The sequence below is a fragment of the Eptesicus fuscus genome, chromosome 9, assembly GCF_027574615.1.
Source record: "Eptesicus fuscus isolate TK198812 chromosome 9, DD_ASM_mEF_20220401, whole genome shotgun sequence".
Classification (NCBI taxonomy): Eukaryota; Metazoa; Chordata; class Mammalia; order Chiroptera; family Vespertilionidae; genus Eptesicus; species Eptesicus fuscus.
In genome coordinates, this window is record NC_072481.1 from 90,021,718 (window position 1) to 90,042,180 (window position 20,463).

Sequence of the window (20,463 nt, forward strand, 5' to 3'; positions counted from 1 at the left end):
TCTGGACCCTCACGAGTGACCAGGCTCAGTGGGCCTGGCACCGAAAGACACTCTCCGGTGTCTAACGCAGTCGCTGTGACGGGACCAGCTCTGCGGTAAGGAGCTGTGTCCTCAGTCAGGCGTTCTGTTGCTCTGGACTCGGTGTCCTGTGTGAGGATGGAACTGTGGCTGCTCTCCGGGACCCTGGCCTGCAGTTCACGCTCTGCCTTCCCCACCCCAACCATCCTCAGAGCAGCCATCACCTGCTGCTGCTCTGTCAGTTCTGGGTTCCCTGTCGAGTGCAGCCCCTGCGATGTCCCACTCCGTCCTCACCCCACGCTGGGCAGGCGTGGCCATCGTCCCCACCCGCAGAGGAGGGGCTGAGGGGCCGCAGGGACTGCCCACGCTGCTCTGCCTGAGGAGTTGGACGTCCTCAGTCTGAAAAGGATGGACTAAATGACCTTCCCATAGTTTTCTTTCTCATGACTGACTGTCCTGTGGGAATGACATGAAAAAGTCAAGAGCTGGGTGTTCCTTGGCTCCCTGGCCGGGCGGGCCACTTCGGGCAGGATGCCAGGCGCAGCCCTAGAAGCACCCACGTGCACTGAGACAGGAGTCCTGAACGGGAGGCCGCCACGTGGGGTGCTCCTGCTCAAGGCCCCTGCTTCTTCAGGCTCCGTTCCTCGGCTGTAAAATACAGACCACAGCTGGTTCTACAGCGCGGAGGAACGCTCCGGAAAGCCCGCCGTGAACATTGCCCCGCCCGGCATCCCCGGCCGGCACAAGCAGTGTTTGGTCCTGGATGTTACCCTTGCTCATTCTGCTGGAATTCCAACACAAGCCTGCCTGGCCTTGGGACGCAGAGGTGTCTGGAGATGCAGCCACAGCTGGGCCAGGGATGGTCGGCCATGCCAGCAAAGGCTGCAGAAGGAGAGACACGAATGACTGGTTCCCAAGCAGACCCACCCACTCGAGGAGCTGCGTCCAGGGGGCCCCAAACGCTGGGCAGCGGTTTGGATCCAGGCTTGGGTGTGGGACTCGGGGTACGGCTGCCTTAATTCCCATGACGACCCACGGGAAAAGCCCAGGTGGAGAACACCCTAAATGACATGCAGGCCCATTCCTTCCCTTTGGAAGCAGCTGCCTGCCCCCACACCGCGGGCTGCTAATGGCCACCGCTCATCAAATATTTATCCAGCCCTCGCAGCTCCCACACAGGCCAGGGAGGGGTCCGATGATTAGAACTGCTCAGGAGTGAAGCAGGCAGACTACAAAGTGTCTGGGATGGAAAGGGAAACATCAAAGCCCACATCCTTCCGTAAAGGTCGCCCCTGGAAGCGGAGGCCTCCCGTGAGGACCTGCAACTTCCCGGGGGGCGAGGACGGCCTCTGCGGGCCTGCAGGCCGCGGGGCGCGCTCCTGTCTCTCCTCGCTGCGGGCAGAGGCGGCGAAGCTCAGCCAGGGCCAGAGGCCTGACTCCCAGCCACGGGTTATGAAAAGCAAGAGGATATCTCGCCGTCGCAGGGCTGTGACTCCCTCACTTTCGAGGGGGCCCTGGCATTTCATCAGCGCCCTGCCTGAGGCCTGCCCTTTGCGAGCAGAAAGGGGAGAGAAGGAAGAAAGGAACGGAAGCTGATTCAGAAAAGCTTCCAGCGCCCGGAGTTCTGTGTCCTCTGTGGCTCCGCTGCGACCCGGGGGAGCCGGTCCACAAGACTCCCTCCTGGAGTTGGCAGGCAATGGGGCCGGGCCGAGGACCCAGCGCGCCCCACGCCTTCTGAAGGAGAGGAGGAGCTCTCCCTCTGCTCCTTCCTCACCTCTCCCAAAACAAAAGACAAATGCAGTATCCACAGTTTCTCAAGAGCGATCCTTTATTGTCTGAAAGTCCTAAAATTGACCCTTTTATCAAAACAATATCCTTTTTTTTGTTCTTCAGCGAATCCGAGAGCCCGAGGGCCGCATCCCCGGTGCCGCTGCGCCATCAAAACCTGCCCTCCACGGCCAGCAGCTGCACCGCGGCCTCCTGCACGGCCTGGTGGACGCGCGTCACCTCCCTCTGGGACAGCGTCCGCTCCATGTGGCGGTAGGTGATGCGGTAGCAGTGGCTGGTCTTGTGTGTCCTAGAGAATAAAAGAGAAAGGCGGTGAGTGAAGGGCACGCGTGCTTGCCTCCACCGGCTCTGACCGGATCTCCCGGCCCCAGGAGAATGGGGACCAGCTGCAGGGACTCCTGCTGGCAGCTGCTTCTGTTACAGCCACTGGGAAGGACGTGGGTAGGGCATCCTTGGCCCCATTGGACCAGGTGCATCCAAAACCCCTGGGAGGAAGCTGGTTAGGAATGTGATCGTGGGCCAAGCCCTGGAAACTGTGGTTCAGAGGGTGGGAGGTGGCCCTGGGCTCGCGGGAGGGACTCTGAGAGCAGACAGGGCCAGGGACCAGCGCCAGCACCCCTGCACCTTCCTCACGTCCGAGGAAATGGCCACGTTGGGAGGCCCACTGCAGTCTCTGGAGGCCCAAGACCGGCCCCAGGGCTCGGGCTGCCCGGAGAGCCGGGGGTGCCCCAGTAACCGTCAGCAGCCCTGCGGGCCGTGGGAAGCACAGACAATGCGCCACACAGACCGCGTGTCATCTCCGTGCCACGCAAACAACCACTCTCATCCTCTGCTTCTGCCGGGCTGGGGAGTCGATTTTCAGGGAACAGCCGGTGGTTCTGGATGGTAGACATGGTGGCAGCAATGCCTTCTGCGCACACCACAGCTGCTGGGCATCAGCACGAGCTCGCAGGAAGAGCTCGCCACCAGCCGGCAGAGCGCCTGTCCCGGTGGCCTCCTCCTGGCCACGCGACCGGGGGTCTGAGCTGCCCTCTTCTTCCGAGCCACGCGCCTTCCTCTTTCGCAGTCCCAGCTGCGGCGAGCCAGTCCACGCCCTTCCCCACTGCAGATGGAGCAGCCGGGCAGGCCGTTCTCTCTGGCAGGGGAGGCGTGCTGGGCCTCCCATAATGCTGGACCCCGGTGGGTCCCCCCGAGCCTCTGGAAGACCCACAGGTCCCCCTCGCTGCTGTTAGGTCGAGGCATGGGGGAAAGACCACAGCCATGCAAGCACCCGCAAGGTAGATGGTGACGAAGATAACTGGCGCCTTCCCAGACCCTTGCTAGCCTTCCCAGACCCCTGCCCGAGGCAGGAATTCCACATCTCTCATGCTCTCCACCCTCCCCTCACCAAACGGCTGTATAAAGGAAGTACCTAAGCCCCTGTTTTGGCGCGAACTCCCCTGGCCCACTCTCGGACCGGTGAGTTTCGCCCGGGAGCGCAAGATTAAAACCTCCCCCCTTTTCCATGGCCTGGACTCTGTGTCTTGTTTCCTGCGTCGCAAACCTTTCATCTGGTGCCGAAACCCGGGTGGGGATTGAGTGTGTATCCCATTTGGGGTACCCCTCCCCACTTGTCTCCCGGAACCCTCAGGCTTCTTTCCAGCTCGGCAGCGTCAGTGGGTGAGTCCCAGTCCCTATTGACTCCTAGGGTCCTCCGTCGGCGTCTCTGTCCGTAAATCGCGGTCCGCGTCAGAGATTGCTTTCCGGGCATAGCCCTCCGGACCTTTCCAGGAAAGGTTCTGACCCTGGGGTGTAGTGAAGACGTTCCTACTCCGCCTCGGTCTCTGGCCTTTTGGCCTCACTCTGATCCCAGGGGGTCGGCGAGAGACGTCTCCCACCATCCCTCGGATTCCGGATTCCGTCCGTAGCCTTGGCTCAAAGATTGGGACGCTGATCCTTGGGCCTCGCTACTGACCCTAGGCTTCAAAATGGGCACCAGAAATCCAAAACTGACTCGCAGGCGCCGCTGGGTGCCTGCTCACCAATCTGGCTGAGCTGGGCCTGTCCCGGGATCTGCGTCCTAAACGCCTCATTTACTTCTGTACCGTGGCATGGCCTCAGTATGAATTGGACAACAGGTCACAGTGGCCTGAACATGGGACTTTCGATTTTAACATTCTGACCGACCTTAACAATTCCTGCCAACGAGCTGGGAAGGGGCTGGAGGTTCCATGTGTCCAGGCCTTTTTCAATCTGCGCTCCCGTCCCTCCCTCTGCTCCTTCTGTTCTCTCTGACTCTGTCCTCTGCTCCTTCAGTTCTCTCTGACTCTTTGGACCCAGCTGCTCTCTCACTTCCACCCCTCTTACTCCTGCTGAAAGCTTTCGGCGCCCTCCTCCTACTACTACTTCGCCAGGGCTCCCTTTCTTCCCGTGGCAGGTGCTTTCTCGGCAGCACCTCACCTGCCCACCCGCGGCTTCCGCGGCCGTGGGTAACACCACCGCGACCGCGCCGCTCCCTCCCGCGGCCGCCGCTGCGCTTTCTTCCCCGCGGCTGCAACCATCGCCACCCGCCCGCCATCCCGCAAGCCGCTCCGAACAGCTGGCTCCCGCGCTCCGGGGTGGGGGAGCGGAGGCGGCCAGGGAGCAGGCGTGGGGAGGGCGGGCAGCGCCGCTGGCTCAGGCACAGGACGCCCCGGACAGCGACCAGGCTCGGACCCCGAGCCCCCGGGGCCGCGGCCCCGCCTCCTCTTCCTCCTCCCCTCCGACTCACCGGCCTCCCTGCTAAAGGGCTCCTTCCGCCCTGCCTCCTTCTGCCCTGCCGTCCGCTCCCTCCCTTCCCCCAACCTCACTCCCCGACCTCCCCAGGCCGTTCCTCGTCAGGAACCAGGCTGGGTGTACCCACTAGATACCCCGGAAGGGCGAGAGGGGCGCCGACATCGCGACCAGATGCTCCAATGCCTGATAGCCGGCCTACAGGCCGTCTCCCACAAGGTAGTTAACTTTGACAAGCTGAGGGAAGTTACTCAGGGACCAGATGAGAACCCCGCAGTCTTCCTTAACAGGTTGACTGAGGCTCTGACCTTATATACTCGCCTAGACCCTGGGGGTCCCCGGCCGGAGCAACAGTTCTAGCCACTCACTTCATTTCGCAGTCAGCCCCAGATATCCGAAAAAAGTTAAAAAAGGCAGATGGCCCTCAGACCCCTGTCCGGGATCTGGTGAATATGGCATTTAAGGTTTTCAACGCCCGTGAGGAGCAGGCAGAGTACGCCCGCCTTCAACAGGAGATGAGTCTGCAAACCCAAACCTTGCTACCTTTGGGGCCGGCCGGCAGCCACGTTTGGTCCAAAAGGGACTGTGCGTGGTGGGGGTGCAACGAGAGGATGCTTCCAGTGCAGAAACAAAGGCCACAGTGCCCCCAACCCTGGGCTCCAGCCCAGCCCTGCCCGGCGTGCGGTCAAAGCGGCCACTGGAAAAGTGACTGCCCCTGGAAAAGTGACGGGCCCTCTGCGTCTCAACGTAGAGGGGCCGTCCTTCCAGGTCATGACCCGCCGCTGGCCACACTGGAACTGGCTGAAGGCTGAAGATGGCAGGACTCGACGACCCATCACCCTCGCCGGGCCCCCAGGTAAACGCTCAAGGTAGTGGGTAAGCAGATCTCCTTCCTGATCATACGGGGGCTACGGCTCTGTCCTTGCCCTCCTTTTCCGGGCCATTGCCCCTTCCACGATCTCGGTCATGGGTAGTGATGGCAAACATGCTCTGGCCTCAGCGCCTTCTCACCCCGCCCTCTCCCCCGCTCCTCCCTCCCTAGAGAACAACTTTCTTGCTAGCACAGGCTTATCAGAAACTCAGTTCTGAATTCAAGCAGTTAGAGGCCTGTTCCAAGAAGTTTTAAAGTTAACTGTTGACAAGGATTTTAAAAGGACCCACTCACCTGGATGGTCCTGCCCCAGGGGTTCAGAGACAGCCCTCATCTGTTTGGCCAGGCCTAACAGAGACCTCCGACAATGTTCGTTAGAACCCAGCACTCTCCTCCAGTAGGGAGATGATCTCCTTCTCTGCAGCCCCTCCCTCGACATGTCTCAGAGGCATACAGCTGGCCTCCACTGGTAGGATTCTTCCAGCCTCACCCCGCAGCCTACCTGACCATACAGCTTGATCCCTAGGTTCGGGAATGGCAGCCCTGCCTCCGGGCTCTGGCTGCAGCTGCTGTTCTCACCAAGGAGGCCCAGAAGATTTGCCTCCAGCAACCCTTACAGGTCTTCTCCAGGATCTTCTGTCACACCGGTCCTTATCTCTCCTTGCCCCCTCTCCCATGCAGGAACTCCATCTCCTGCTCCTGGAGAGTCCTGACATCTCCCTAACTCAGTCCCCAGCCCTGAACCCAGCCACACTCCTTCCTGCTGCCTCCACCCAACCTGCAGCAAAGTACTCCTGCCCCGAGGTCGTCAGAGGCCCTCACTCAACCTCAGGCAGGACTCTCAGATCTTCCTCTCTCTAATCCTGACTTAACTCTGTTTGTGGATGGAAGCTCTTGTCTAGACCCCCAGGGACGTCAGAAAGCCTCCTATGCGATAGTAACTCAAGCGGACCCTGGATACGGCCTTCATCCCTCTTCACCTCGCCCACACTGCCAGAGGCAGCCACAAGTGCCTGCTCCTCCTGCTCACCCCAGGGAGGAATGCGCCCCAACTTTCCTACCCATCAAATGAGGGGACACCTCCCAGGGCAGGACTGGCAGGTAGACTTCACCCATATGCCTCCCCACAAGAAGACCAAATATCTGCTTACCATGGTAGACACCCTGACAGGGTGGGTAGAGGCCTTCCCTACTCGCAAGGAAACTGCTGAGGTTGTGGCTGAGACCCTAATAACACACATAATCCCTAGGTTCGGCCTCCCCACCTCCATACAATCAGACAATGGCCCGGCTTTTATATCAAGGGTCGTTCAGCAGGTTAGCACCTCACTTGGCATCTCCTGGAAACTGCACATACCCTACCGCCCACAATCATCGGGTAAGGTCGAGAGGGCCAATGGCCTCCTTAAAGACCATCTAACAAAACTCTCTCTAGAAATTCACAGCTCCTGGCCGGATCTCCTGCCCATGGCCCTGACCAGAATCCGGGCTACACCAAGGAGCCCCACCTTCTTAAGCCCTTTTGAACTCCTATATGGGAGACCCTTCTTGCTCAACCATCGTCTCCCTACTGACCCTCCTCTCTTGGCTACTTATCTTCCATACCTGTCTCTACTCAGGCAGCTGCTCCGGGAACACGCTGACAGGTTTCTGCCCAGGCCAGAACCAGCTAACCAAGGCTCACGAGGACCACCCCTCCAGCCCGGGGACTCAGTTCTCCTTAAGAATCTACATCCCAAGGCCTTGGAACCCAGGTGGACGGGACCTCACACAGTAATCCTCACAACCCCCACTGCGGCCAAACTACTTGGAGATCCATCGTGGCACCACCTCTCCAGACTCGAGAGGACCCCGGAGCAGCATGACTTCTATAAATGTGAGGTGTTGGGCCCCACTAAGGTCCGCCTTAGCCGCCCTCCCCCTCCTTCTCCTCCTCCCGGCCCTGGGCAACCTACACCCTCCTACACCTGCTTATGTGTGGAGGTTCAAGGTCCATGAAACCTACAACCAGGACAGCACACAAGTCACCCGGCAGGTAGGATCTCAGGACTGCCCTCTGGTCGGATGCCAGGCGGAGATCCTGATTGCTGTCGACCTCCGGTCAGTGTGCAATGGTGGCCGACCATATGCCTACTCTGCTTACAACCAGCGAAACCCAGACAGGTGTAATCGAGACGTCAACACCTGTGGGGATTGCCTCTGGTCAGGCTGTGTCATCCATGATGCCTACAATGAGGTCAGGTCTGGTCCCTTTTTCTGGAAGGACGGGACCTTCAACATCAGGGTCCGGGACCCCTGGGACCAGCGATGAGTTGCGGGCATTATGGGAAAACTATATGGGGATGGTTGGAGCTCAACCCCTTCAGGGACCATCTACATCTCCCGGGAATATGTCATGGCCCAGGAGGCCCAAATCCAGGTCTCCAAAAGCATCCTACAGGCCAAACATTCCCTTAAAGGGAAGCTGCCTGATTCCCCCCCGGGTAGAAGTCCTGTCTTCTTGGCTCCAACTTATCCAACACACTCTACTATTCCTTAACGAGACCCGCACCCTGCCCAATGTCTCGCACTGCTTTTTATGTGTCTCTCTCCAAAGACCTTTGCTGGCTGCCGTCCCACTCATGACTCCTCCAGGAACTCAAGGACATGGTGAATGTCAGCCTCCCCTGGCTGGCATTCCCCTCTGGGAACCCGAAACTCCAGAACCCACCTTGCCCCCATGGATATGCTACCAGACCAGCAACCCGGTAACTGTGGGACGGGTCACTTGGAACTGTACCCAAAACCACACTGCAGCCAGTCCCACCAAGGCCAGCCCGGGTACCTTCTTTTGGTGCAACGGCACCTTAAGCAACTGCATAAACTCCTCTGACCCCGGGCCTTGCTTCGGGGTCACAGTAGTTCCCCAACTAACCTTGTATGGAGAGTCGGAGCTCGCCTGGTTGCTCCCTTCATCCCACCCCTGGGCCCGCAGGGCCGCCTTCCTCCCTGTCATGTTGGGGCTCCCTGCCTCCTCAAATTCATCTGCTCCCAGATCGCAGAAATGTCAGAAATGTCTCGGGTGACTGTAAACCAGCTCCTGCTCCATCCCTACACTCAGGCTGCCCCTCAACCCGCCTCTGCCTGACCCTGGCCTTTAACCTCCCCCACCCTCTTCGCCCCTGGTCAGCAGGAAGTAGCCAGGACGATTTCGGCGCCCCCTATCACCAAAAAGGCTGGGATGTTAGGTCGAGGCATGGGGGAAAGACCACAGCCATGCAAGCACCCGCAAGGTAGATGGTGACGAAGATAACTGGCGCCTTCCCAGACCCTTGCTAGCCTTCCCAGACCCCTGCCCGAGGCAGGAATTCCACATCTCTCATGCTCTCCACCCTCCCCTCACTAAACGGCTGTATAAAGGAAGTACCTAAGCCCCTGTTTTGGCGCGAACTCCCCTGGCCCACTCTCGGACCGGTGAGTTTCGCCCGGGAGCGCAAGATTAAAACCTCCCCCCTTTCCATGGCCTGGACTCTGTGTCTTGTTTCCTGCATCGCAAACCTTTCAGCTGCCACCTGGGTCTTTGCTGCCAGAGGACTCCTGGCACTTCACAGGTCAGCTCTCAGGGGCTCTCCCCTCCTTCCTCTCCTGCCTGTTTTCCTGCCAGGCCCCTTGGCTGAGTGGAATATACCAGATCAATGAGGGCCGAGCCTTCCCATTTGCTCCTTTGCCTCCTCTAGTGTTTCCTGGACCGAGGAGGCCCGGCTGTGAGAGGCCCCGTGTAAGGCTGGAGGATGCTTTCTCTCAGGACAGGGCCCTGCTGCGCCGGCTGGGCACCCAGCAGGACTCCTCCACCAGCTGGACCAGATCGTTTCCTGCTCATCCCCCGTCGCTGGGAGCCATGCCTGACCCACACGCAGCTGCTGGGAGTTCGCAGCAGCCCAGCGCGCCTGTCCGGGCTGCTCCACGTGCTGGCCACCACACCCGCCCCGAGTCTCAGTGTTCTCCAGTGACAGAGACAACAGCACTTACCCAGCGGCCTTTCCAAACGGGGCAGAGACCTGTGTGGACAGGGACCGCACCTTATAAAGTGCCATACGAGTGCCAGGAGCCACTGCGGTAACTCTTTTTTCATTGGCTCACCCTGAGCTGAAACGTTGGTAATAGGGCCACCTATGAGCTGAAATTTCCAGCCAAAGAAGAATGGGGAGCAAAGTATCTTCGTGTTTCTGTCTGTCAAGGAAGACCCCTGACAAGATTCTTGGGGTTCAAACAGCTTCTATAAAACCGTTGGATGAGTTAGATGTACATGAATCTTAAGCATATGGATTAATTTTATAAGTTGAGAGGATAGTATTTGGCAGAATATTTGGTGATAATTCAGAAGATTCGGCTGAAAATCAACCAGGTGTGCCTTTTCTGAACATCACTGAGAAGAGAGAAAGAGACTTCCCTTTCTTGTTTTCTAGAAGTTTCTGTGTGGGGCTTTCCTGTGGTGGGACGTGCTGTCCTTTTGCTGGCTGAGAGCTGAAGGGGGTGAGCTGGCAGCTGGCCGTGAGGGGGACCCGGGACTCCCTGTGCTGAGCAGTGAGTGGTCTGCCCACGAAGACCACGGGGCCATGAGCGGAGGGACCGTGCTCATCACTGAACAAGAAGACAGATTCCTCAGCGGGAGGGAAGCCCTCCGTGCCCAGCCCCACCTGTCTGGACTAGGGCTCCATTGATTCTTTTTATATCACCTGTGCAGCCTCTTTTAGGCCCAGAGCTTCTCAATCTTTCATCTGCCACGACCCCCACTGTCCCTCAATAACAGCAGCGGCAGCAATATTTATGTAGCTTGTTACGTACTAGGCACTGCTCTATGCCATTTAAGCTACACAACTCCATTGGGAGTAAACAGATTATTGTTCCTATGAGACAGATGAGGAAACCGAGGCACAGAGAGCAGAAGCAACCTGCCCAAGGTCATGCAGCTGGTAGGTGGCAGGGCTGGATTCCCAACGGGGCGCTCTGGTGGGGATGTGAAACGGTGCAGCCGCTCTGGGAAACCGTGTGGTGGTGCCTCAAAAACTTAAAGGTAGAGTTATCATGTGACCCGGAAATTCCACTCCTGGGAACATACCCAGGAGGGCTGAAAGGAGGTGTTCAATTAAACACCTGTACGAGAATTCTCAGCAGCACTGCTCACCACAGTCAAAAGGAGGAGGCATCCCCCCGCCCCCCGCACCCCCGGGATGAGTGGCAGACAGCGGATGTGCCCGCCGCAATGCCTCCCATCACTGAGCTTCAACGTGCACGGGCCTCAACACGTGCCAAGTGAACCAAGCCAGACACAGCCCCCATCACTGTGGGACCCCATTTATACGACATTCCAGACAGGGGAGCCATGGCAATGGGAAGGAAACTGGTGGTTGCCATGGGTCAGGGGAGAACTGTCTAATGGCACAGGGTTTCTTTGGGGGTGATGAAAACGTTTTGGAACTAGAAGGACGTGGTAATTGCACAACATTGTGAATGTACTCAATGCCACTGAATTGTGCACTTTAAACATAATTAATTTTATGGGAATTTTACCTCAATTAATAAAGCTAGAGGATTTCGTTTCAGAGCCCAACTATCAACTATGACACTGGACTGCTCCACCACATTCCTCATCCGTTCCCTTTCTCAGCTCTGACCTCTTCCTCTACCCCAACCTCCGAGGAAGTGGTAAGGTTTGCAAACGATTGTTCTGTTCAAGGAGATGAACCGAGGCCGGGTTCCCCTCCAGCTCTGCCCTTTGGCTAACGGAGAGGGCACAAGCTGGAGAGGGGGCCTCACTGGGACGCGGGGTGGGAAGCGCCTGAAGGGGGTGCGTTAACGAGGTCTTCCCTGCTACTGGGCCACAGCTGCGGGGCCGGAGATGCACCTGCCACAGCCCTCAGGGGCCACAAGTTTTAGGACAAGAAATCTTCCCTGAAGGAGGTGACAGTCTGCATGACAATGTGGAGTTTTTTTTAAAGGCAAATAAAAGTTGTTTTTGTTTGTTTTTTAATGTACTTCACAGCTTCTACTCACAGGCAAAGTAAATGAGAATAGCCATGCTGAGTGCGAGAGGTCAAATTTCATTATAATGAGTTTGAAGAGAGTCTAAACTTCTTTGTGTGTGTGTTGGAATTTCATTTCTTTGAGATATTGGCTAAAACGAATTGGTCAGTGACAAGAGCTTGAATTTCTAACAGAGATTTTAGTGTGAGAATCTTAGAATGTTTGAGCTTCCAGGGCTTCAACTATCACTAGTTCACTCACAGATTCATTTAGTCATTCAGCAAACAGCAGGCTCCAGGCACCGCGCTGGGCACCCAGGACTCAGGGTGCCCACCGGGGCTGGGGCAGCACCCAGGGAGGACAGGTGTGGGCCTGCACGCCACACCATGACGGCTCACAGGGAAGCCAGCGCGCCCACCCAGCCTCCCGGACTTGCCCTCGGTGCTTCCCCATAAGCGTTACCTGGTGTGATTTGTCTAGCACAGCATGGGCGCTACAGAGCCTCCAAAGGGAGTCAGCCATGCCGCCCATTAGGGCTCACTTACCTCCAGCGAGGAGCACACGGGGCAGGAGGACAGCCCACGCTCGCCAGAGAGCAGCAGGGTATGAGTGACGCACGGCGCTCTGCCCCGCCACCCCCACCTCTTCTGCTCCCCCTGGCCTAACATCAGCTCTCATTTGAGATTCAGCCTGGCTCACGAACCTGCAAACATGACTCACACTCCTGAAATTTTCTTCCACTTGGATCCCATTCCCTGCTCCGCCGTAATCATCAATGTCCACCGGACTCCACCGCCCGGTGCATGCCCAGCTGCTCCCGCAGTGAGGGGAGCCAGGGCCGAGGGGCGGCCGGGTGGGACGGAGGGTGGGCAGAGCAGCGGGCAGGCATTCTGTATTTTAGTGCCTCTCCTTCCAAAGCCCTAACCTTAGAGCCAAAGAAAAAGATGCTTAAGTGCAGCACATAGTTAAGTCTGGGTTAGCACGGGATCGCCAACATTTTAGATGTTTAAAGGGAAGCTGTCCCAGGTCTACCCTTTTTTCCTGAGCAACTAAGAGATGAACCTAACAAGTTTCAAAAGTACAGCTGCTCTCCAGTTCTCAGTGTGCCAATGAGAGACTTCCTGAAAGGACCCAGGGCTTTGGGAAGTGTCACTGGGGAGGAGGAACAGGGGCAGAGTGAGAGGAGGGCTGGAGTACTTCTTTCACACACCCACTTGGTTCACTCAGCGACCACACAGCTCTGAACTCGAAATAAAACCTTCCATGGGATGCAGCCCACACCCCGCTCCTGCACCATTCATGGGGGTCTGCTTTCCCATCAGTGGCAAGAGCATGACTTCACATTCTTGGGGGTGCACTGGCACCTCCCAGAGCAGACGGTCCATGACCAGCAGGCCCTGCAGTCACCGCCTACTCCTGCGGGACTCCTTGGCCGGAGAAAGTGCTCAGAGTCCTGAGGATGGGGTGCCCTGACTCTCCTGTGCAGAAGCTGTCGGAAGCTCGCAGGCTATGCCCCGTGCCCGTCAGGAGGGTAGGACCTGGCATGCTTTCCCAGGCAGGGTTTCAGTCAGCAGGAGGAGCAATGCGGCAGGAAAAGGACGAGGGAGGGAACCGTTTGTTCACGGCCAGCCCAGAAAATGCAGACTGGAAGGAGGCATGGTGGTGTGGAGAAGAACCCGACTTTGCAGCCAGAGACCTGGGCTCAGTCCCTGCTCTCACCCTTTGCTCCCTGTGTGATCTGGGCAGCTCCCCCGACTCCTGGAAGTGAGGACAGGAACATTTGCTTCCAGGGTTTGTGCTGACGCAGTGAGGGATGCCTGCAGAATGCTAATTCAGAGCCTGGCCGCCAGAATGGGTGCTTAATAGCTACTGGCTTGTCCCATCTCCCCCCTTTACTCATGGAGCTCACTGGGGGAGGAATGACACTGTTTCCTATGAGTTTCTGTGAACCTCCCTAAGAGGGCTGGGGCCCGGAGCAGTGTCCCTCCTGGAGAGCATGCGCACCGTGGCTGTGGCTGGCAGAGCCAGGAATGGAGTCAGGGACACTGACGAAGTATCGCTCAGCATTGGGCACGACTTACACAAGTGGTCTGGAAATTAAGCAAATAATTTCCCCCTTTTCCTTCCCTGTATTAAAAAAAATAAAAGGAGAGAATGAAGGTCTGACAAGACCGGAGCCAGGGTCTCTATACCCCTTTTTCCAACAAACTGCCTTGAGGTTTCCTAGGACACAGGCACCCCTGGTGTCATGTAGGGAAATAGCAGGCCAGGGAGGCAGGAGGCTGGGGTCCCAGCCCAGCCCGGCAAAGCCATCTAAGCTCCCCCACGAGAGGGCTGCACTAATCAGGCTCCAGGGCTCCTCCGGCTCTAACACCCCAGCGTGAGCAGAGAGAACAGAGCTTTCTGAAGTCAATGCCCCTCGGCAGGAATGAGCCAGCCAGTCGGCCACCATTTGCAAAGCCTGCACAGGATGGAAGGGAAGAGGGCGGAGATGGAGAGGAATTTCCAGGCAGGCTAAAGCACAGATGCGAGATGCATTAGCGATGAAAGCAAGAAGGAAGTGAGTTGGCCTGCGCTCCCCAGTGGGCCGTGCTGAGTGCCCGCTTCCCCCCACTTCCCAGCCATGAACCTCGGAGTTGCCTCCCCTGCTGCTGCTGTGGTTGCAGTTTCTTCCCTGAGGGGTTGCTGTTCCCTGGAGTCAGTCACAAGAAACCCAGCCAGGTGGTTCCCTGACAGTCGGTGCCTTGGGAAAGGCAGCCCCAGTGGCGGCCTTGGTGGAGGGAGAGCAGGCGCAGGGGGAGAAGCTGGCTGGGCGCAGCTCGCAAGGTCCTGCCGCCACACCGGCCCCCGGCCCTGCCCAGCCCGGCCCGGCCCAGCCCGGCCGTCACCACAACATTGGCAGCTTCAGAGCTCCTTAGAGGCGCACCGTTTGTAGGCAGGAGATGCTTTTTCACATCAAGCTCTTGCCAAGTCCTCAGGGAGGTTTCAAAGCCTCCCCCCCACCACCCCGTTCTATTCCCATCAACTCCAGTAACGTTTCCTGTACTTCGGAGTTGTCATCTCACGCCAAGCATGGAGAGCGGGCCAGTGTTCCTGGTCTCTACACGCACGTGCACGTGACAATAACTGCTCTGGGGAGACCTTCTAATAGCATCCCCCACGGAGAGGCGCAGGGACACCCTGGCCTGGTGCTACCGCTTCCCAGCCACAGGCCACTGGCCCAGTTCCCAGTCTCCCATCCCTGTTCTCATTCTAAGATATGGACACTGAACTCACGGGATTGCTGAAGGAACGGAATGAAAAAGTACACATGTAAAGTGTTTAGCACAGTTCAGGCTTACAGTGAACACTTGGTGTGGCCATTTCCGTAGCCAGAGATTATAGGCTTCTGCTTTGGGCCACACAGGAAGGCCCGAATGACCTGCGACAAGTCACCTGAACTTCAACTTCCTCGTCTCTAAAAAACGATTACTAATGTAATACTACAACGTGGAGAGAACTTGAAGACGTTATTAAACAACATAGACCAGTCACAAAGGTTGAACATTACATCATTCCATTATATGAGGTATTTAGAGCAAATTCATAGAGAGAGAGTAGAATGACAGGTGCCAGGGCCAGGGGGTGGGGACGGGGAGTTGGTGTTTAATGGGGACAGAGCTTCAGTTTGGGAAGATGAAAAAGTCCTGGAGGCGGAAGGTGGTGATGGTTGCACGACAATGTGAATGTACTTAATGCCACTGAACTGTATGTACACTTAAAATGGTTACTATGGTAAATTTTGTTACGTATTTTTTATCACAATAGAAAAAATTTGAGGATAGTTGATCCAAATAACTGAGTTAACTATTACTAGAAATGCAAGTTTAGACTCACACGTATATTAAAAACAAACCAACGAAAACAGCAACAATGAACCCCAAGTTACTGGTCACTGACACGCATGTGCAGGGCACTGCCGGGGCGGGGGGGGCGGGGGTGGGGGGGGCGCGAAGAGGAGACTGGCTCCATCCTCCCAGACAGCTGTTCTCCCTGATTTCATGAACCTCGCAACTAAGCTGCCCTTCAGATCATGCAGGTCATTTTTAAGATCCCTCCTTGTAATGCTAACAGGGTTTGGCCAAATTTGAAAGTCTTTTCAGCTGTTCCATTATCTTCTCAACCATCCTCTTAACATTTGTAACAACTTGAAGCAAACAACGTCTCACGTTGCACAGATTTTCAAAGCTCTGTGCTTTCTGGTTGTGTAGAAAATTTGGAAGAGATTTTATTTTTCTCCCTGGCCTAGTGAACGAAGCCAAAGTCAACAGCGCTAACTTTAGCTCCGCTGTCCCCGCAGCTTCCCCCGCACGGCATGCTGACACTTGGGTGGACGAGTCAGCTTACACCAGAAGATTGTGGTAGCTGAAGTGCTACCTTTGGTCAGCAATTATTTATTCTGTGCTGAGGTAGACTTTGTGGGGTATGCAAAATAGGGACACAATTTGCTTGATCAATACATAAATATTCATGAAGTGGCTGTTCTGTGCATGGCACAGTGGCAGTGTGAGGGGAAAGAAATCTAAAAAAATAATACAAAGAAGGATTAGGTTAGATAACCCCCTATTTGGGGGTTAAGACATTCATGCATGAAAAGATAGCTAACAGGACAAAGCTATTAACACTAAATATTAAACTGATTACAAGGATTGTAAATAACATCAGTCAGAAAAGACTTAACGGAGATGAGACTAGATCTTAAGGCAGTGGTTCTCAACCTTTCTAATGCCAAGACCCTTTAATACAGTTCCTCATGTTGTGGTGACCCTCAACCATAAAATTATTTTTGTTGCTACTTCATAACTGTAATTTTGCTGTTATGAATCATAATGTAAATATCTGTGTTTTCTGATGGTCTTAGGCTCTACAGCAGCGGTTCCAATGGACTTAGGCTCTACAGAACCACTAGCAGCGTCCTCTAAGACCATCGGAAAACACAGATATTTACATTACGATTCATAACAGTAGCAAAATTACAGTTATGAAGTAGCAACGAAAATAATTTTATGGTTGGGGGTCACCACAACATGAGGAACTGTATTAAAGGGTCGTGGCATTAGGAAGGTTGAGAACCACTGTCTTAAGGTATGAGTAGGATCTTAAAGTATGAAGGGCGTGGGGTGCATTCGAGCTGGCAAAATAACATAAGCGGTACTGGCGGTGGGTGCATTCATTGCATTTCCCCTCTTTCATTTCAACAAAGAGTTGCTGAGTGTATGTTCTATAAACGGTCCAATGAGGAGCTGTCCACAGGATGCGTGCCCTGCCAGAGAGGGTGACGTACAATGACATCAGGAAGTTGGTTCTGGGTATGGCGGGAACAGGAAGTGACTGACTCTGCCTGGGAGAGAGCAGACAGTCTCACACACTGGTGCCAACTGAACTGGGGCGGGGAGTATTGAGACATAAATTTGGCACATGCATAAGTGGTAAAGGAGAAACGCCATTTCTGTAAAGGCACAGATGGAATCGTGAGCACACATGGACAGGCTGAAGGAGAGATGAGTGGTTCAGAGTGTCTGGCTGGGTGTATAGAGGATAGACTACAGGAATGGTGGGCAGGAGGCTGTGGGGTAGGGTGGGTCACAGAGGAAGGCCTTACATACCTGGTTTTAAGAAGCCTCAACTGAAAATCCATCAGTAAGCAATCAACCACAACAACAGAGTCGAGGACCAGGTCCCTACAGAATCCTATGGCTGGTGGGACTTGGCTCTGACAGTTTCCCTGCATCTAGAAGCTAGCCCTCAGTTACTTTTACAGCTCACTCCTCCCAAAATGACAGAGGGCTGCTGAAACATTATGGCATCGGGTACTAACAGCCACCCAACCAAGGAGCATGCTGTGTCTATCCTCTCCCCATTATACATGAGTAGAATTACCCATGACTGCTTTATGTTTGTCGCGTTTATTTCTTTAGTGAGTGATGGGTGAAATAGGCTAATTATTTTAAGAAAGACTCAGTGTCCAGTTAATTATAAATGAATTACATATTAGTGAGGAGAAATTTACATACATTTCCAATGACATCTTTATTTTGCAAATGCTGTAGTGAAGGGTCTAATTAATAGCACCATCTCTCAACAAACAGTGAGAGAGAGTAACAAAATAGGGGCTTGGCTGGCATGCTGAGTTTCCTCTCTCTATAATGTTCTGGGCTGGAATATGGCAGTGATATGTTGATTAAGTATTCATCATGCAAGCAACATGTTTCATGGATGCAATGAATCCAAGATAAGGGACCCTAAAGATTTTCTGGTCTATGCTTGAGTGTTTTCTATAAAGCCTATGCTGATTGCTTCTGGGGCCATTCCGGTGGAGAGGGAGTGCCATTTTCACTGAGCCCACCAGTGCTTCTGTGTTTCTACTCTTTGGTCCTGTTTCACTCCAGTCCTTCTTCCCCATGACAGCCCTTCAAACCCCTCAACTCACTGTCAGCAGCAAAGCAGCAGGAGGGCCTTTCCTGGGGACTCTCAAGACCACTGGTGGTCAGAGTGGGAAGGGCCTTTGAGGCAGAAAATGTCATGTTTAACACCACTGCCTCCAAGTTTAGATAGCCTTCTGTCTGTCCATCTGTCCATCACCCACCCATTCCATTCATTGATCTGTTCGTTCATTCAACAAATGAAGTGAACATGTCCTATATGCCATGTGTTCGACTAGGTGCTGAAAATCTAATGGTGGAACAAAACAAAACAAAATAAAATAAAACAAAACGACCTGACTTCCTGAAACTCATAGTCTAGCATAAGGGACAGGCATTAATGAAAGAATTACAAGGAATTGTAAATTGCAACTACACTGAAAGGGTTTGAAAAGGAGGTACAAGGAGCTGTGAGGCTACATAAAGGGCAATTAACTTGGATGGGTAGGTCAGAGAAGGTTCCCTGTGCAGGTGTCAGTGAGCTGAGATCCGTAGAGGGTAGGGTTTAGTGAGGTGAAAGGTGAGTGGGTTAATGGGTTAATGGTGGGCAGAATTCCTGGTAGAAAGAATGGTATGGACAAAGGCCTGTGATCTGAGCTCAAATCCTAATTTCTCCTCCTCTAAACTCTATGATCTTGGTCACATTGCTTACCTTCGCTGGGTCTCGGTTTCCTCAATTATAACTTGGAGAAAATAATTCTGCATTAATGCAGGGGAAGCCCTTGTAAGCTCAATCTAGATTAGTTACTATGAGCTCCATCACCTGAGGGTCTCATGGTTTAGGTCTTTTCTTTTTCTTTCTCCAAAGCAACAGAATCCCAATCTCCCAATGACACCCTTCAAATGTGTTCCCTCTGAATCATTCAGTATGTACAGTTCAAGGTAAAGCTGCTTAGCAGAGGACAGCGAAGACCCCACCCATTTGGCCTCTACTTCCTGCCTGCCCATGGCAGTGCCCGCCCCCCACCCAGCAGCTCCTCAGAATCCCCAGGCCTCCCAAGAAGGCAATTTAAAAACCACCCCATATTCTGCAATAGAGAAAAGCAAAGCTCAGAGAAGCAATGATTTGCCTGAATTTGCCTCAAAATGTACAAATGCAAGTGAAATTTGCTTCAAATATGATTGGGGCTCACTTGGAAGAACACATTTTTCTAAATAAAGAGAAATCCTGGCTCCCATAGAGCTACGTAAAGGCAGCCAGATGCAGCAGAGAGCAGGCAGCCGCGGAGATCAGGAACGGAACCTTATCCCACAAGTCCCCTTTAGAGGGCAAGTGACTTAGGACAAGTCCCTTAATGGCTCTGAGCCTCAGTTTCCCTATTTTACAGAGGGGGTTGTAATTGCCTTGCAGTGTTATTGAGAATTAGTAGGTTTTTAAAGCACTTTGCAATTAATATGACTATTTAAATTGATCATGCTAAAAGAGAGATTTTAATTTTGCAAATAGCCAAACAACATTTAGGGCTAAAATTGGTGAGGAAATAATCTAATTGAATAATATTCCATATACGTTAAAGGAAAGCTCAGCATAAAATATAAAGTGATAAACAAACAAGGAACAAAGAAACAGAGAGGTCCAGACAGCCTTTGAGACAAAACAGCAGCACACAGCCCTCACCTCAGAAGCAGCTGGAATGACTGCACTCCCTGCTTCATAGTCAGACCAGTGTTTGGGCTCAGTCCTAAGGGTCCCCTTTTGCCACCTGGAGAAGGACACGACTACTCCAGGCCACCTCTGCCCCTGAAGGGCTAACACGAGGAAACCACACCGACAGAAACCTGCCCCACAACCTTGTACATATACATGGAAACACTTCCTAAATTCCAAATATTGATAACATTTTAAAAAGCTCTTGGCCCTGCCATCGCACAGTCTGTGTACAATTGAAGACACTTTGTTAATAATGTGAGCGACAATAGGAAAATTGAGTTATAAGTTATGCAGCTTCCAGAACATTGCGCCCACATGCTCTCCTGGTTGTGGCCCACGTGGCAGACCTGAGAGGTAGACACTGTCACCTCCCACAGCAGGGGACAGGCCAGGAAGGTGAGGTGACTTGGGAAGGCCCCAGCTAGAATGTGACCTGGCTGGGACTTCCCTCGCCTCCTTTCACTAGACTCTGCTCATCTTTGTCCTCGGTGCACTCACTTCAATTTATTAATGTCCACTGTGGTCACAATTGCTTTTAAACAGAGATATCACAGTAAACAATTATTATCTACCAATTAGATTTAGGATGCTTTTAGAAATATGACATTGACTTTATCACAAAAAGGAGAAAGAATAAATTTAGTAGTAAATATTACTTGTCAAAGGAAGTATAGAAAGTATAAACAAAGCAAAGGTGAAAGAAGAAAGAAAAGGTAAAAAGAATAAAGGAAGAATTATGTGTTTAATGCTAGGCCCTTAACTCTAACTCATTTTATCCTCATCTTTAGTAGAGAACATTTTTAAAAGCCAGCATGAGAAAAGAATAAGGTTGTTGAGAGAAAGTTAGACCTGGCAAACACAGAACACAGTCCTGCAGGTTGGGAGTGGACTAGTGGATTAGAAACTTGACTTAGGTCTGC

The 20,463-nt window shown here is 53.9% G+C and overlaps 1 protein-coding gene across 5 annotated transcripts in view; it reads right to left on the reverse strand.

Annotated features, from left to right (window-relative positions):
- Positions 1-1,868: 1,868 nt before the first annotated feature.
- Positions 1,869-20,463, reverse strand: part of FARS2 (phenylalanyl-tRNA synthetase 2, mitochondrial) — a 571,059-nt gene continuing 552,464 nt past the window's right edge. For all 5 annotated transcript variants that reach the window (XM_054721518.1, XM_054721515.1, XM_054721514.1 and 2 more), the window contains one exon: positions 1,869-2,095. In XM_054721518.1, coding sequence (XP_054577493.1) covers positions 1,957-2,095 — 139 coding nt within the window. In that variant the 3' untranslated portion in view covers positions 1,869-1,956. The remainder of the gene's footprint in view (positions 2,096-20,463) is intronic.